The sequence below is a fragment of the Vicugna pacos genome, chromosome 7 (assembly GCF_048564905.1).
Source record: "Vicugna pacos chromosome 7, VicPac4, whole genome shotgun sequence".
NCBI lineage: Eukaryota > Metazoa > Chordata > Mammalia > Artiodactyla > Camelidae > Vicugna > Vicugna pacos.
Genome location: NC_132993.1, coordinates 78591347 through 78610400, shown reverse-complemented (window position 1 = coordinate 78610400; position 19054 = coordinate 78591347). Strand labels below are relative to the sequence as shown.

The following is a 19054-nucleotide window of genomic DNA, read 5'->3' as shown; positions in this document are numbered from 1 at the left end:
TTCAAAACGTTTTTAGCTGAGCCGCCACGAATCCTTACGTTTGCAAACACCCTCTATCAGGTCATCGCCAACAGGCCTGCTTTCCTCGACTGCGCCTTCTTCGGGTCTCCTCTGCCCACCATTGAGTGGTAAGTAATGGCCCAATCTGTTTGTAATATTTACGTTTGTCAGAGCCTTCAAATTTCTCAACATGCTGGGATTTAGTCAGAGAACAGACAGGAAAAATGCAGTGCAGAATCCACCCCGGTATTCATTATTAAATATATTCACAAATATCTGTTAACTCCTCGCTCTGTGCTAAAGACTTTCCCGTGTGCAGTCTGTTTGGCTAAGCACTTTGTCAACCACAGAGATATATGTAAATGTTTTTGAAAAAAATTAAAAGGTGCTGTGTTTTACAGTGCCACGGACATCTCTGGGACCTCATGAATGGCCGAACAGGTTGGGGACCATTCCTTGATAGTGAAATATCATTTGGGGGTGGGGGTAAAGGTCTGTAAGTGTAAAAGCAGAATTTGCTGTGACCAGTGCTCCTCTCCCACTGAGCTTCCTGACTGGGAGCCAGCCCCCCTGTGTCCTTTCACTCCCACTTTAGACCATCTGCTTGCCTGTATCACTCCTGATACAAGTCCTGTTCATCCTCCTGGCTTGCTTGGAAGAATGAGTGGAAGAAAATGGGAACATTGATTTATGGGTCACCTGTCAGGTGCCAGACCCTGTGAAGGGCTCCACCTACTGCTGTGAGATTAAAGCCAGGTGTGGGATGAAAGCACCCTCTCCCCAGGTCTCCACCTTAACTGCAGAGAAGAGAAGCAGAAGGTTTCCTAGCAAAGGGGGCGGGGTTAACATACCTAGTCCCCCTCCCCTACCCTGGCCCTGCTGTTCATCCATCCTCACTTCTGTCCGACACTAACCTGGAAGCCGAATGTAGACACACTTTCCATGCACACTTTATTCTCTTTCTTCCCTGAATCTTTTCCTGTTTATAATCTCAAAGATACTACTCAGCCATAAAAAAAGAATGAAATAACGCCATTTGCAACTATGTGGATGGACCTAGAAATTATTATACTAAGTGAAGTCAGAGAAAGACATATATCATATGGTATCACTTATATGTGGAATCTGAAAAAATGAGATAAATGAACTTGTTTACAGAAACAGACGCACAGATGTAGAAAACAAACATACGGTAACCAAAGGGGAAAAGGGGGAGAGGGATAAATTAGGAGTTCGGGATTAGCAGATACCAACTACTACATATAAAATAGATAGACAACAAGTTCCTACTCTACAGCTCAGGGAACTATATTCAATACCTTATAATAGCCTATAATGGAAGAGCATATGAAAAAGAATATATATATGTGTGTGTATGTATAACTGAATCACCACGCCATACACCAGAAACTAACACAACATTGTCAATCAGTTCTACCTCAATGGTATAAATAAAGTCCCGGAAACACTTCCTGATACACTCTCAAAAGTATAATCCTCGTAACCTTGATGTCAAAATCTCTTTAGAATTATAGCCTGCAGATGGAGTTGCAGGCACATCGCAGTAGAGGGAAAAGGTCAAAAAAGGAGCAGTCTGCATTCTGCCTATTTTATCACTTATTTAGAAAGAAAGTAGATAATGATATGTTTATTAAATTGTGAATCTCTCATAATGAAAATTGCGATTTAAGAATTTTGTCTTGCTGTGCTGATTCTTGAAGATCCATTTATCACTGGGTTCTCCAGTTAGCATCCTGTCTTTGCACTGACCCCGCCCTGATTTGCAAGCATGCGGTGTGCTGGTGCAGCCTGCGGCCGGCTCTGACCTTCATACTGTCATGCAGATCGTGGTGTGTTGACCTTGGACGTGTCTCTTTATGTCTGACTTCAAATTCCCACGTGTTTTCTTTCTCACTGTGATCATTCCCATAATGAAGGTTTAAAGGCGCTAAAGGCAGTGCTCTTCGCGAAGATATTTATGTTCTACATGAAAATGGAACTTTGGAAATCCCTGTGGCCCAGAAGGATAGTACAGGAACGTATACGTGTGTCGCAAGGAATAAGTTAGGAATGGCAAAGAATGAAGTTCACTTAGAAATCAAAGGTAAGGCAGAGGGGATGAAACATTTTCAAGTATTATGTGACTTGGAGTGAATTCTCCAGCTTTGGCATTGGATAACGAACGGTCACGTTCCATTTCAGATCCAACAAGGATCATTAAACAGCCCGAGTATGCAGTCGTGCAAAGGGGGGGCACAGTGTCCTTTGAATGCAGAGTGAAACATGATCACACCTTAATCCCCACTGTCATGTGGCTGAAAGACCATGGTGAGCTGCCCAGTGATGGAAGGTATTGGAAGAGCATTTCTTTCCTTTTTCTTCCTTCTCTCTTTAAGCTGCTCTCAAAGTAAAGACTGATTGAATAGTAGCTTCACGGTTATATTTGTAAAGTTTCTGAAGGCTGCTCTCTCTCCAAAGTAGATGCACATTTTTTCCTCCCTGCTGTAAAATGTTCGGACCTGAAAAGGTATCAAGTTATCGAAATAAGACCCTGAGAATGTTTGTCTGCCTTTGTGTGTTGGTCCCCTGTGTAATTCAGGATGCGAAAAACCTTTCGGGCTTTGGACAGCATCCATTGTTTTCTGCCTTGTACAGTGCAGTCTTAACAGCTGTTTTCATTAGCATTCTACAAATAGGCAGAAATACGATCTCTTTAATCATCAGAGTGTGCCTGAATCCTTGTCGGTATTTTAAAGGACACTCGTTTTATTAGGATGGAAGTTTTCTTTGATTTTACCTAAAGCCAGTAGAAGGAGTGGGGGGAAAAATGAAGCTTTTTAAAAGAGCTTGAACATTGCATTCCTTCATCTTGGAATGGAAGAAAGGTCATCCCAGCTTTCCGGGTGAGGCTCTCAGTTCGACTAAGCCCACAGAGTTGAATGCGTCAATTTTAGCTGTGACAGAGGGGCCACGAGCTTCACCCCTACTGGAAGGGATGCTGTATGCTGTATGGTTTCTGTGGCTCCTTTCAACAGTGCCTAATGGTCCCCTGTTGCTTGTTAATGGCCCTTAAAAGAACTATGTGGTCTTTTCTATGTCCCAAGTTTCCATCTCTCTACATTTCAACTGGTCAGTTTTATCTGTGGAATCTGAATTGATAAAGATGAGAAGGAAGTGGGAAGAAATGACCATCGGGTTAAGTTGGCTAAAGCTTTCACTTCCCCTGTGAAGACAGCTACTGATTCATGCAGCCTCATTCAAACCACGCATGAATCTTATTTACACAGGTTTTTGACCCACTGAATAAATTGTCATGCTCGAAAGTAACCTCTAAGGGGGAAGGTATAGCTCAAGTGGCAGAGTGCATGCTTAGCATGCTTGAGGTCCTGGGTTCAATCCCCAGTACCTCCTCTAAAAATAAAATAAAACCTAATTACCTCCCCCTCCAGTTTAAAATAAAATGATACAATAACAAATAAATAAACATTAAAAAAAAAAAGAAAGCAACCTCTAGAAAACTCTTCGTGGTGATTGCTGATCTCATCTTGCTGTTTCCAGTCATAAAGCTGATTAGCATTGTCTGCATTTTCTTTCTCCTGTGAGAGTTTATGCCTGCGGCAAAACGATACAAAAATTCTGCTGTAAGTAGTAAATTATTTAAAAACACACACTTTGTTAGAAACTGAGCTGGATGAGCTGTGGCAGCAGGAGCCATAGGAAAAAGCCCTCTAGTCGAGGTACCTGAAGCCGCCCCTCACCCGCCACCCCCAGCTCTGGATGCCCTGTCTAAGGAAGTTTCTAAAAGTCTAGACGTGTGGTTGAACGCCACCGGACCAGGTGACTTGTCACCATTTCTAACCCAAGATTCTAATTCATTCAAAACATTTTCCAACTTTAATCACGGTGAAAGTGACATGTATAGGATTTTAGCGCTAACGTGCTGCAAATCTTTATCATCTTTGTCTTTTATCGAATTCACAGTTTCTTTGATGCCAGTAAAACGATCGTTGGGTGTGGTCGGATGTCCACTGTAGCTGCTCCGAATGTGTTCCCTTTGCAGGTTCACCATTGACAAGGACAACTTGGTGGTAGCTGATGTAAATGACCAAGATGGAGGGACCTACACATGTGTGGCCAACACGACCCTGGACAGCGTTTCTGCCAGTGCTGTGCTCAGCGTTGTCGGTAAGAACTGGAACACAGCCCGCACAACTGGCTGCCCTGTTTTAGGATGAAAAGAAAAATTGTCAATAGTAAATATCTGCTGGTTATAGTTTTACCGTTTTATAGGTGAGTGGAATACCCACACTTTTTTTCTTTGAAAGATGCCTTTGAGACGATCATTTTAATATAAATGTACTCTGTAGCAGCACTGGAACAAAATGGTAGTTTTGCATGTTACAGATATTTTTGTAAGAAAACTGGGGGAAATAATCTACTTTTATTTAAAGTTGTTGCGGTTTTTCCCCCTGGATTGTGACTGCGTGTTTATCAATGCCATGTGTGACAGCTAAGCGTAAGACTCCATTTGATAGTGTTAATCACACTCAGTCTTTGTCTTCTTGTGCTATCTTATATCTTTCCGTTACTAATTTTGACTAAAATCCTTTATATTAATGTCCTTTCTAGCTCCTACTCCAACTCCAGCTCCCATTTACGGTAAACTAATATGACTCTTTTTTTCTCTCTTTTCTTTCAAACAATTTCACATGTGCAGAAAAATTCAATTACTTTCTTTTCTCCATCATGTCATTGTGTTTCCTTAAGGAAAAGGTCTCTGTCAGATGTTCTGCTCTGTTGTCCATTTACTGCTGTAAATCATTTCTTCATTAGAACTCTGGAACTTTCCGCTGAATATGTTGCCGCTTCCTTCCAAGTATTTCATGTCTTATAAAAAGTTATTTCATTTGATGGAAGTCTCGCTTTGATATGATTTCCTTGTAAAGCAGCACAGTGCTTTTTCAAAAGCCATAAACTGAAAAGGCGATTTCCAATATCATTCCACAAATCAGGTTTCCATTTCAATCTGTTAAAAGTTGTTTTGGAAAAATAAATGTTGTTCAGGGATGTCATTTTCAAGAAATTTACGTAGGAAAACAGTGTGTGTTTAGAACAGCATTTGCCCTTTGTATCAGAGAAAACCAGCTTACTGTGTTAACGGAAGATGAATCACGAAAGAAAGACCAAAAGGAGAGCACTCCAGCTCGGGAGATTTTTCTGAGTCTGGAAAACAAGTCAGAAATATTTTCCAGCAATCTCTTTGATTAAAGAACCCTTGTCTTTATTCAGCGTATACAGACATAAAATTAATTTTTTGGCAAAAACTCAGCTGGATTTGGCATCGTATCATGAGTTATGCTATAGAACACCTGTCCCTTGTGGACATGTACGGCTTCTTTACTGGTAGGAAGGCGGTTTCATATTGTTACAGGGCTTCTGGTTCTTCCAAGAGCCAGGGTTACTGCCCAGAGCAAGGTCGGGAAAAGGCCTGGGGGAACATTAACCCTCTGGATCTCAGAAGCACCATTCAAAGAGGCAGACATGCTTCTGGGACACCTTCATCCCAACAGGTGTCTGTACCCTGGTGTCCTCTAAGAATAAACACATCTCGCCAGGTTCCTCACCGGCTCGTACTGAGCAGCCGCATAAGGTGCGCATGCCAAGGGCTACCTGTATAGCAGGAATTTTAGCATTCCCCTTAAAAATATAAATATTCTTCAGGAGCCCCCAAAACCTGTAATTTAGCATGTTTCAGAAAGAACATTTGCATCCTCTTTGAAAGTACATGCGTTTCTGCCTGTTTTTGTTTTTCAGCATTTGCTATTCTCTGTTTCCCATTGATTAGAAATTAAGCTTCCATATTATTTTTTCTGTTTGCGCTCCTTTATGTTTTTGAAAAGACACGCACTGAGAGTGCTGGAGAACCATTCGTGTCCCCTTCACTGGCTTTGGTGACGCGGGATTTAGTTTCACTTGAAAGAGAAGCAAGCAGAGCTCGCTGGCGGGTTACCTTGGGCATGCATGTGCGTTCCCAGCAATCTCAGGTGTCTTCACCTCCTTCCGGCCGCATGCTCACTGACCATCACGTGTGCTGTGTCTTTAAGAGTCCCCTCCGTGAGTAGTGTCCTGAGTAAAGGAGGACCGCCTGAGGTCGGATGGTTAACTGTGATGTGTGTCTTTGGTCTGCAGATGTCCCAAATCCTCCTTTTGACTTGGAATTGACCGATCAACTTGACAGGAGTGTTCAGCTGTCATGGACCCCAGGCGATGACAACAACAGTCCTATTACAAGTATGTGGTGCCATTTGCTTGATCACCAATAGACTTAGTGACCATTTTCAAAGCACTTTATCACATGCAATTGAAATTCCTCGCAGAGGTATTTGCTGGCATTCTCTGCTTCGTTACTGAAAGAACCAAAACATTTATTTATGACTGTCTTCTCCTCCGAGCTGGAGTTACTCCCTGTGATAGCTTCTGGTATGACACACTGATTAATTGCTAAAGATGTTAAGCAAATACACTATTGTTTTGTGTTCATGATCCAAAAGGATCACCTTAAATGTCCACCACAGTCGGAAAATGTATCTCGAGTTAGTCATTTTGCCAGTTATTATGGGTGGAAAAAATAGGGGGACCAGATGTGATGCCCAGTCTAAATGTTAGGAAATTGAGACTTGGTGAGTGAAGTGACTTTTCATGCCCACAGTTGGTAACAGAAAGGGGTGTAGACATCAGATCTCTCTCTTCCCATCAGCCCCCGCTACAAAGTGGCACGTTCACCAATGTCAGCTGCTCACCTTCATGACATCAGCCTAGAGAATAAAATCAGGTGAGGGACCACTCCATCAGGACACTGGAAGCACTTAGTAAAATTAGACTATAGACATGCTTAGAAGTTTTAAAACAAAAAATATACTTAAGAGAGTAGACCTAAGACTGTAATCTATTACTACCTTCAGGTATATCCTGCAAAAAGACTAAATTCCTTTCTGATGACTACCTAAGATAATTCGGAAGTGATGTGCATGCTGATTTTTTTGCACCTGTTGGTAAAGCAGAATATTCCCATTGAAATTAAGCAAAAGCCTCCTCTCTACCTTGTGTTATTTAGTGATGTTCCTTTCTCAATGGAGTTTTCAGTCCTTGATCAGAACGTTCACTTATTCATTCTGAGGCTTCCAGTTAATTCAATGCATTAGCCAGCTAGCTGGTTAGGATGCTTGGAGACTCTCTTTACCCATGTTAAAATGATACTTTTAGATTTCAAGGCATTTCTGTGCATTCATTCATTCATTCAACAGATATTGATGTGCCTATGATGTACGAGGCATTCTTCTAAAACAAAATAGGCAAAAGTCTCTGCCCATGTGGAGTTTATATTTTAGTTGAGGGCACAAATAAGATGAAACTAATACTTATTATTGTATATAATGTACATAATACATGCATTGTGTATATAATAATATATACACATAATATATACATTATGTACATTATATATTGTAATGTATGATACATTATATATATAGAATGTATATATACACAATGTATTAATATATAAACATATTAATAATGTGTTATTGTATATAATGTCATATATATATGTCTGTATATACACATTACACACACACACACACACACACACACACACTACTCAGATCTCCTTTTAAGAGTGGACCCACTACAAGAAATCTCAACAGAGACTCCATCCACAGCCCCTTCCCTAAGGATCAGCTGCACCGTTCTGGTGAGCCACTCTTCCTGAGCTGGTCCAGTGACCGAGCCCAGTGAGGGTCCTGGAGCTCGGCCAGCACTCCTGCACGGCTTCACTCTGGGGCTTCTCATGACCTGGCTGAGACTATCTGTACTGGAGTCAGGCTTCTCCCACATGCCCCTCCCTCCCCCTCTCCTTTCACAGACGTCAGACCTGTATTATGGTCTGAAGATCTTCTCTGCCTACCCCTGCCTTTCTTTTGTCTTTCACGGGATCTTCCCCAAATCAGTCTCCTGCACATCTACTTCTGTGTCTGCCTCTGCTTCCTAGAGGGCTCAAACACACGTATATCTGTACACGTAGTTGTGGGCTTGGGTATGTGTGTGTGTCTGCATTTAGGCAAAAAAAACAAAGCAGGAAAAGGAGATGAAAGAATCTGGGGGCTGGAGGTATAATTACCAGCAGAGTGGTCAAGAAAGGTCATGTTAGGAAGGTAGTATTTGGGTATATCAATAAAGACGTGAGAAAGTAGGTTGTGAACACAATAGGCGATTATCCGGGGGAAGAACTCTCCAGGGAGATCAAGGAAAGGAGCAAAGGCCTTAAGGATGGGAGCGTGTCTGCGTGGAGGTCAGAATGCCCAGAATGAAATTAACAAGAGGAAGTGAAGCAGGAGAGAAAGTCAAGGAGGTAGAGTTGGTGGATGGAGTGGCTTGGGAACCGTGAAGGACCTTGCGGGCCACTAGGGAGGTTGGGAAGGAACTGTAGGGATTTATTATAATAGAGGAGTGGATCACACTGGCTGTCCTATTGAAAATGGTCTATGGAGGAACAAGAAGGGGAGCAGGGAGACCAAGCCGGACCACGGTTCTCAAACTGTGTATTGAAATACCCTGTGGAACCCCAGCAGACTCACAGGGTGCCCCAGGATATTTCCTAAATTTTCAATGTTTAAATTTTGGTTTTTCAAAAGCACAGTGACATATGTCAGACACCCCGTGAAATGCTAGCTTGAGGCAGTCCACAGTTTCAGTATTCTATCGCTAACTCATATTGTGACCACATCACATCTCGGCAAAGCTTTTGCTGTGATAAAAAGTAAGTACTACGTGAAAGTCAGTGTGAAGCGGGAAATAAAAAAGGTGGCGTCCGATCCATTTTCAAGGCTGGAGAAGTTATGCAGTGCTTAGTAGATTTTAAGTTAAGACCTAGACTCTTATTCGATTGTATAGACCTAACAACTTAATACAGAGAAACGTTAGGTACTTCTTTGGACCTAAGGGAGCTATGAAAAAAAAAATGACTGAGAGACTCAGCACATCATGAACTGAGAAAGTCTGGGAACTTGTGAGTGAGGAGGTCACACAATAATTCACGCAAGAGATCTTGGTGGCCTTGAATAGGCTTGGAAGGATGGAGGAGCTGAGAACTGATAGGCTGCGATTTTGCACGTATTTTAGAGGTACAGCCAACAGGACTGTCGAGGATACGCGAGAAGGGGGAGGGGCCGTGAAGGGCGGCAAGGTTTTGACCTGAGCTGTCACTGCCAGTCGGGGCGAAGATCAGGGTCAGTCTCGGACACGTGCAGTTGGAGGTGCTGTACTGGACAAGCATGTGAAGTCCTCGAGCTGGCAATGTGCTATCCCAAGTCTGAAGTTCAGGGAGAAAGAGGGGCTGCAGATGTAAGTGTGAAAGTCATCAATGTGTGAGACTGGAGATCACCGGAAATTCATGTAGGTGGAAGGGAGAACTCTTAAGTACTGAGCTCCGGAGAACTGCAGCACATCTTTCTAGTTCATCTTCGTCTCTGTAATTCATATCACATAGTAGGCACTTATTGAGTCTCTAAATTCCCATTTTTTACAAGGATAAAACATGTACATACCCCCAAATTTTAATAGATACAAGAAGGTATGCACTGAAAACTACGTCTTCCTCCCACTCTGGACTCTCAGTTCCTCTGGTGACACTAGTGTTACAGTGTGTGTCCTCTCAGAGGTGATACATGGACATTCAAGCAACTACATACGTGTGTGTGGCATAGTAAATCTTTTTATTTTTACATAACTGTAAGGTCCAGCACACACTGTTCTCTACCCTCCTTGGTTTCACTTAACAATATATTTTAGAAACCATCCCTCAGTGCATGCAGAGCCGCCCCATTCAGTTTTTACAGCAGCAGAATATTCCATTGTGTGGATGCACCAGAATCGGTTTCATCGGCGTCCTGTTGATGAACGGTTAGGTTGTTGGCAGTTAAGTTGTTTCAATTGCAAACAGTGCTGCCGTGAGGGTTCCTTTCTGTGTGGCTTTGAACATATGCGTGAGCATGCTTATTCCAAAATAAATAGCTGGAAGTACAATTTCTCAATCAAAGGGTATCTGAATTAAATGGTGTTAGATGTTCTGAAGTATCCTCTGTAGAAGATATACTAATTTACGCTCCCCACAGTGTGAGAATGCTTGTTTCCCCGTGTCGTAGTCAACAAAGTGTGTTATACCTTTTATTGTGGCCAGCCTGTTGAGTGGGAAGTGGTGTCTCTCTGTACTCAATTTAACTTCTCCTGTGATGAAAAAAAATCAACCATCTTTTCGTATGCTTAAACTTTCCTGGGATTATGTGGATCACTTCTAAAGGATTTTACAAAACTAAACTCAGTGTGCTAGAGAAAGAATACCAAATATTACTGGATGTGCTTAAGTGTTGAGGACGATGAGAGAACTCTGAAATCAAAATATTCTAATGAATTTTTCTTGGAAGTGAGACAGTTTGTGTTCGGCTACTCTCATTAGATTGTCCTGTTCGTTATCCTAGCAACCCAGCTGTTACCCTAGCAACCTGCGGTTGGGTGACCAAATTCACTGTCTTGGGTTTGTTGTGTGTGTGTGTGGTGTGGCCAGAATTCATCATTGAGTATGAAGATGCAATGCATGAGGCAGGGCTGTGGCACCATCAGACTGAGGTCCCCGGGACGCAGACCACAGCCCAGCTCAAGCTGTCGCCATACGTGAACTACTCCTTCCGAGTGATGGCAGTCAACAACTTGGGAACCAGCCTGCCCAGCGAGTCATCTGAGCAGTATTTGACTAAAGCCGCAGGTAAAGCCAGACTTCTGAGATCTGAAATAAAATAGAAACATTTGCCCCTGTTTGCAAAAGCACCGAAGCTTACAAGTATGTGGCTGCTTCACTTCTAGAACCAGATAAAAATCCCACGGCTGTGGAAGGGCTGGGATCCGAGCCCGATAATTTGGTGATTACATGGAAGGTGAGCTCTGTTTGAAATCTCCAACTGTCCTTGGTGTATTTGAGAATGGAACAGAAAAGTCGTTTTTAAATAATACCTTATTAAAATCCCATTTCAGTACCCTCGAAATAATACAATATTGATTCATAGAGATTGTCCTCATTTTTATTACATCTGCTTAGTTGTTCATTTGTGTAAATTTAACATATTCTATTCAACCAATTTTTTATAAATGAGAATTTTGTTTCAAATATCTTGCTATTAGAAATATTGCTGCAATAAATATCTGTGAATTTTAAAAATCCCATTTCACACATTTTGGGGGAAAATATGTATTATATATCTTTATTAACTGTCTCTTTAATAACAGTATTGTGTGGTTGTTAAAAACTTGATCCTTGGAGCCCAAATGAATAGGTGTAAATCCTAGCTTTGTAAGTGTGTAAATCCCACACTTCCTGTGTAACTTCAAGGCATTTCTTGAACATCTCCATTATGTATCATATCATGGGGATAATAATAGAACCAACCTTGTAAGATCAAAGGAGTTAATGCATATAAGGCACTTAGAATGGTGCCTAACACATATATGTGTTCAATAAATGCTAGCTAGTATTATCGTTGTCATGGAGAACCATCCAGAAGGTATGTACCAAGTTATTCCCAGTAGTTCAACTTCTCCTTTTTTCTTTGGCTTACTTGCATCTTCTGGTCTTGGGAAACTAATAGAGATTTACTTGTGTAATTTTGAAACTTATTTTAGATAGATCCACACACAGTTAGAGGTATACCTGTTTGTACATAGTTATACACATACGTGCATGTAGAAACAGGATAGAATGACAAGCCAATCTCTTTTTTTGTATACTTTCAATAAAGAAAGAAATAACTCACAAGTTTGGGTCTCCAAGGAGAATAGACAGTGATGTACTGTCACACAAACGAGAGTACCTCAAGGAAATGGTAGAACTGAAAAGTTCTGGGGGGAGGGTACAGCTCAGTGGTAGAGCACATGCTTAGCATGCGTGAGGTCCTGGGTTCAATCCCCAGTACCTCCTCTAAAAATAAATAAATAAACCTAATTACCTCCCTTCGGCCAAAAAAAAAAAAAAAAGAACTGAAAAGTTTTATGTCCCACACCCTGGACTGTGCAGCCAGAGTTTGAGAGACTTCTGTGGTATTTACTGCTTCAAGATAGAAATTCACAACCTTTCAAATGTGGGTCCCGAACAAGCTTTGAATCTCAACACAAGTGAAAGAAAGATAACAGGGTCCCTGGAGAAAATTGTTAATGGCTTGTATTTTAGTGTTTCACTTTCTTTAAGTCTGGGAATTGAATTTGCCCTTCCAGGAAAAGATTCTGCAGTCGATCTGTTTTATAAGCTCTGATTATTTATTTGGCTTTTCTTGTAGCCTTTGAGTGGTTTCGAATCTAATGGGCCAGGCCTTCAATACAAAGTAAGCTGGCGCCAGAAAGATGGAGACGATGAATGGACGTCTGTGGTTGTGGCCAATGTGTCCAAATACATCGTCTCGGGCACGCCAACCTTTGTTCCGTACCTGATCAAAGTTCAGGCCCTGAATGACGTGGGGTTTGCGCCAGAGCCAGCTGTAGCCACGGGGCATTCTGGAGAAGACCGTGAGTGTCTAATGCTGTTTCAAATGTACTTTCCCCCAGCAAAACAGACTCACCAAGGTGCACATCAAGGCCATTTCCAAAGGTGCTTAGATTGGGAGGGAGTGGGGGCGGCAATTATACTGTTTAGCATTTCTGCACTTCAACAGCCTGCTGTGTAGAAAATACATTCAGAATGTTCAAAGTTATTACTTTTTAAAAAGATATGTTATTCTCACAGAGTCCAATGAACAAATATTAAAAAAAAAGTCTACTCTTCATTGCTGATAATACATAGACTAGGACTAGGGCATGCTTCAAGCCAAAGTTATTAGACAGTGCTATTTTTGCATGAAATTCAAAATGACATGATACTTCTATCCCTCTTTGGCATCCTTCCCTAGTCCCAATGGTGGCTCCCGGGAATGTGCGCGTAAGTGTGGTGAACAGTACCTTGGCCGAGGTGCACTGGGACCCAGTACCTCTGAAAAGTATCCGAGGACACCTGCAAGGCTATCGGGCAAGTGAAAGATATTTTTTTTTTGTCCTTTTCTTAGAAGCAGGCCATCAGCAAATGCCAGAAGCACTTTTCTTGGCCAGAAGAGGCCTTGAAAAGTTTGCCTGGTGTGTTGTCTCAGGCAGGCCACCACTGAAGAACCCCAGCTACAGTTGAATCAAAATCTCCCTGCACACAAAGGGCCCTAGGGCACACAAAGGCACACAAAGATAATCTAACATTCCCCCAATGAAACAACACGCGCACAGAACGGGGAAAAGTAATGTTTAAAGCAATACTGACAGCATGTGTTGAACATAAGAAATTATCCTGGAAACAATACAGACTTTTTAAAATAATTGATATTGCACTTGAGATCACTTAGTCCCAACTGAGTTATTCTTACAAACATCAGTTATCTTTGCTCTTGGGAAGCTCAGAAGGACTGATTCATATTTTTGATTAATAAATGGTCAAAAAACTTTTACACCTACAAGGGAAGTCAGTTTTGACTTGTTAAACCCTGACCCCTAGGGGTCACTTTCGGCACTGCATCATGTTCAATTTTGGTGTTTTTTCCCCCAAGATTTGCCGGGTTCTGTGTATATATATGTTGATTTCTCTTGAAAGAGCCAGTAAACTCCTGCGAAGAATATAAGAGGACTTAATAAACAACAGTTCTGGATTTTTATCCAAAGTTAATCAACACTTTGCTTATCTAGCTCTTTAAAATCTGTGTCTGCAATTTAATGTAAAAAAATTAGTATTTTTAATTGAGAATTTGACTTAGTGAGAAAGCCCTACACTTGAGGTGGAGGGTCCTCTGTGCCTTTTGAGACCCCAGGGGCTCATCTGTACTGTGGGAATAGTGCATAATAAAATCTTTACTGTGGTTTTTTAGGATTAAACTAAATGATAACATTATACATGAAGTTGTATTAACTCTGGAAAAGTATGTAAGTATTAGGCAGCAATTTTTATTTTTAGAATATTTTATATGAGTAAAAGATACTTAAATCCTTCTGCATGGGTCTCATGCTGTTTCATTTATTTAGTTTATTTTACTTATACTGCTCCAACAAAATAGTATTGTCCAGCCTCCTCATATATTCTTAATTTAGTGCCCCTCATTATCTGTGGGCTTCTGCTCTCTTGCCTCAAAATCAGTATCTCTCAGTTTTTCCACTAATCTAAAATAGTCTAAATGATACTCCAGCCATATGAAAATTAGTCAGAGAAAGTGAGAAAGCTAGAGGTTTTATGATATATTTTAAGCCTTTTTTTTTTTGGTCTGGTTAGTCAGTCTGCACTTAAATATCAACCATTTTCCTTTTTCCCTTAAAATGTCAATGTCAGCAGTACGTTTAATTGAGAAATGTATGTTTTCATTGTGCTGTGTTTTCCTTTTAATTTTTAAATGATTGTTTATGTTTTCAATTTTTTTAAATGTACAAAATAAAGTTTCATTGCTGGTCTTGTAAGAGCTATACAGTTTTCCTAAATATGTACCTATAACTGCAGCAGTTCACCTGTCACAGAAATTTGAAATTCTGTTCGTTATTAAGCCCACCTCAAATTTAAAGGCTACCTTATTGTACATTTAAAGTGTATTATAACAGTGTGGTGGTTAATGAAACACTGTATTTTTTCTTTGGAAAAAAAAAGACAGGGGAATTTTCTGGGGGGAAAAACCCTATTTTTTTATTTAGGGAAAAAAGGAATTTTCTGGAAAAAATCTATGTTTTTCTTTGAGGAAAAAAAAGGGGAATTTTCTAGGGGAAAAAAACAATTCCGTGGGCACGAGGCCTCTGCGGACTCCCTCGCGCCTCTGACGTCCTCTGACTGTCGTGCTGTTTCAGATCTACTACTGGAAGGCACAGGGCTCGTCTCAGAGAAACAGGCGCCACCTTGAGAAGAAGATCCTCACTTTCCAGGGCAGCAAGACCCACGGCATGCTGCCCGGGCTGGAGCCTTTCAGCCACTACACACTGAACGTCCGGGTGGTCAACGGGAAGGGGGAGGGCCCGGCCAGCCCCGACAGGGCCTTCAATACGCCGGAAGGAGGTACGGGCGGCCGTGGCTCTGAGAGCGGGGGCCCCGTGGTGCACCCCGGGAGGCGCTGCAGGGCGGAGGGGCCCCCAGTAAAGTGCATTCTGGAAGCCGGACGTGATCTCCCGTAGATGAACGAGCACACACAAAGCTGGCCGAGGGTCGGCCGCCGTGTGGCCGGAGGGCGCGTGGAAAGAGGCTTCAGAACACAGAGGCTTCCCTGAAACCCCCTTTCAGAATCTCAACTTAACATTTTTCTCCACACCCAGTCACGCTGTGAGAATCCTTGCTAATCTGATGTTGACTTGGGTCGTTAATTTGCTGACCTGAAGCAAGTGATACAACTTCCCTAAGCCTCAGTTGCCTCATCTGAAAAGGGTGAGAAGGAGACGTGCTCGCCTAAGGCAAAGACCTAAGGAAAGGAAGAGGGTTCGCTCAGGTGTAGTTTACGCCTCTCTCGGCGTCTGGCACGGTTCGCGCCGCAGACGGGAGCTGAGTTAGAGGGTTAAGTCTTGGCCAAACGTGTCGGGAGGAGAAAGGAAGTGTCATGACAAGACGCGCCCCCGCGCGGGGAGGAGGAAGGGAGGGCCGCGTCCAGGCTGCTGTAGGAGGGGAGGGCAGGAGCCGGGGCGCGGCCGCGTGGGAGCCGGGGCGCGAGGAGAGGGGGCGGAGTAAGAAAGGCGCCGGAGTGGGCTGTACCTGTCTAGAGTTTTGCCTCAAGCCAGTGCTGAAAATGATCCCCATCACTTCCGGGGGTTCCTTAGGTCTTTTAGATACAAGCCGTTCACAGACAAACGCTCTCCTGGCTCCTGGTTGAAGGGCTCATGATGTTGGCAGCTGCCCAACAGGCTCTGAGAGTCATCTGTGTCTCACCTCCCATCTCATTTCCGTCGCTGGTCCTCAGACTCCTTGCTCCTTGGAGGTTTAGAGCTCCTTCCGCTGGAGGCTTTTGCTGGTGGGACCCTACACTGGTCTTTTAGATGGCTCAGGGGATGGTGTTACAACAGAGGACCAGGGGATTAAAGGAGAAGAGAGGAAATAGTGTGTCCAAAGACACAAAGGTAGAAAACAGCACGGCTCCCTCAGGTAGCAGAGAAAGGTGAGAAAAGAGAGGAAGGACCACTGCGAGGGACCCATATCATGGGTGGTCTTTTTATTTTTAACTGAAGTATAGTCAGTTACAATGTGCCAGTTTCTGGTGTCCAGCATAATGTTTCATACATATATTCGTTTTTATATTCTTTTTCATTATAGGTTATTACAAGGTATTGAATATAGTTCCCTGTGCTATATACAGAAGAAACTTGTTTATCTATTTTATACATAGTAGTTAGTATCTGCAAATCTCCAACTCCCAATTTATCCCCTCCCACTCCCTTCCCCTCTGGTAACCATAAGTTTGTTTTTTGTGTCTGAGAGTCTATTTCTGTTCTGTAGATGAGTTCATTAGTGTCTTCTTTTTTCTTTTTAGATTCCACATATGAGTGATATCATATGGTTATTTTTCTTTCTTTCTGGGTTACTTCATTTAGAATGATGATCATGGATGGTCTTAAATACTAACCCTCAAGCCAGAGGCTCTTAACCTGGGGACTGAAGTCCCTTAAAAGGGTCGATGAAGGGGTTTAAGGAGCTCTAGGACCCCCCTGATGTTATACACAGGGAGAGTTTATGGCTGTCATCAGTTTCTCAAAGGGGTGATTTGGGGAAGCTTAGAACTACGGGTCAGGACTGCTGTAGGCTCAGGCAAAGGCCATTGAGGGCCTGTAGGGGGCCCGGGGCAGAGAGGCAAGGAGGAAATGGATACGGTTGAGGTTAGCAAGGTGGAATTGCCAGGATTTAGTAGCCCAGGAGATGTGGAAATGAGGCAGAGGGAGAAATTCAGGTCGGCTTCCTGGTTTCTGGCTAGAGGGACAGGAGGGTCTCAAGAACCTGGTAGGTTGGGTAGAGGAGGTTACAGTCACAAGGGAGGGCTGCCACCATCCTTCATCCTGGTGAGGAAGTGAATAAAAGAAGACCAGCTGCTCAGCCATCAAAAAGAATGAAATCCTGCCATTTGCAGCAACGTGAATGGACCTAGAGATTGTCATGCAAAGTGAAGTCAGTCAGACAGAGAAAGACGAATATCATATGATACCACTTACATGTGGAATCTAAAACAGTGATACAAATGAACTTATTTACAGAACAGAAGGAGACTCAGACATAGAAAACAAACTTACCGGGGAAGGATATAGCTCAGTGGTAGAGCATGTTCTTAACATGCACCGAGTCCTGGGTTCAATTCCTGGTACCTGCACCAAAAAAAAAGAATAATAAATAATTACCTCCCCCCCACAAAAAAAACTTATAGTTACCAACGTGGGAAGTCGGGGATAAGGATAAATTAGGAATTTGGTATTAGCAGATACAAACAACTGTATATAAAATAGATGAACAACAAGGTCCTACTGTATAGCACAGGAAACTACATTTAATATCTTGTAATAACCTATAATGAAAAAGTATATATATGTATAACTGAATCACTATGTTATATACCAGAAACTAACATGACATTGTAAATCATCTATACTTCAATTTTTAAAAATTCAAAAATTAAAAGAGTCATTATAAGGGTGGCTATGAAGACAGTACAGCAAATATTAATAATAGACTGCTGAGCTCTCACTGTATGCTAGACATTATACTAAGAGCTACACATGAATTATTTGGTTTAATCCTAAGAACATCCCCAGGAAGGAGGTATTATTATTAATGCTATTTTACAGATAAGGAAACTCAGCCACAGAAAGGTTAAGCCGCTTGCCCAAGGTCACTTAGTGAGAGAACCAGAAGTCAGACTGAGGCTGGCTGGTTCTAACTGGTACCCTTAACAACTCTGCCATAAAGGGAAAATGAATATAAACTAATGTGAAGAAAAGAGAAAATAAAAATTACAGCTGTGGGGAAAAAGAAGACTGGGCATGTTTCCGCTGGTGATTTTCCAGCCTCTGCCGCAGAGAATCTGACACCCTGCAAGCCTTCACCAGAGCCAAGGGTTTGCCAGCCCCAGGGCTGTTGTCCATCACCCGAGATTCTGGGAGTCTGTCTGTCAGCTCTCCAGAGAAGTCCTCTGCACCTGGGCAGGTTGGCGCATGCCCAGAGCCAAATAGGCTGGGTGTTCTGTTTGGAGACACCTGGTTTGTTGGGAAAAACAGTCCTCAGAGCCCAGAACACAAGTACTTCTACTCCAAGGTCTGGTTAAAATAGTTTCACTCAGCCACTCGTTTGCTTTTATTAAGACACCATTTATGAAACAAGTAAGTACCATCTCTTCGAAAAATATTGGTTTGGGTCTCTATACAGGCCAGGTCATTATGTTTGAGAGGATGGTTTTAATGAATCTAAATGGCAATGGTGAGGAAAAAAGAGAAAGAGGAAAGTTAAACAGGTACCCCTTACAGGTTTCTGTTAAGGTATTTTGAGCTGAATCGGGAACAGGGATGAGTTACAGAAAACCAACACCTTGATGAGTTGGGTAGACCTGGTGAGAGACATCATTTTAATACATTTTGAAACCTTCAACAACCCTTGCATTGACTGTATTTCTCATCCTAAGTCCCCAGCGCTCCATCCTCTTTGAAGATTGTGAATCCAACACTAGACTCTCTTACTTTGGAATGGGATCCACCAAGCCACCCGAATGGCATTTTGACTGAATACACCCTAAAATATCAGCCAAGTAAGTTATGGGGAGAAGGAAACCGGGAAATATGGTTTGAGAAGGAAAAAAAAAGACTTATCTTAAAATACAACCTGTTTATGTCTTTGTAGCTGTAGAATATATGCATGTACCTTCAAGTGTTATTGCAGAAGGAACTTCAAAGCATACTCTTTGAAGGCACACGACATATATGCTGTTGAAAGTAAAGTAACCTGTACAATAAT

The 19054-nt window shown here is 42.2% G+C and overlaps 1 protein-coding gene across 1 annotated transcript in view; it reads left to right on the top strand.

Moving 5' to 3' along the window:
• NRCAM (neuronal cell adhesion molecule) overlaps window positions 1–19054 on the top strand; it is a 267174-nt gene that overhangs the window by 221345 nt on the left and 26775 nt on the right. Inside the window, exons 14-24 of the mRNA XM_072965233.1 lie at window positions 17–128; window positions 1938–2104; window positions 2203–2350; window positions 4061–4185; window positions 6190–6291; window positions 10619–10816; window positions 10915–10985; window positions 12378–12603; window positions 12984–13099; window positions 14935–15139; window positions 18726–18848. Coding sequence (XP_072821334.1) covers window positions 17–128; window positions 1938–2104; window positions 2203–2350; window positions 4061–4185; window positions 6190–6291; window positions 10619–10816; window positions 10915–10985; window positions 12378–12603; window positions 12984–13099; window positions 14935–15139; window positions 18726–18848 — 1593 coding nt within the window. The remainder of the gene's footprint in view (window positions 1–16; window positions 129–1937; window positions 2105–2202; window positions 2351–4060; window positions 4186–6189; window positions 6292–10618; window positions 10817–10914; window positions 10986–12377; window positions 12604–12983; window positions 13100–14934; window positions 15140–18725; window positions 18849–19054) is intronic.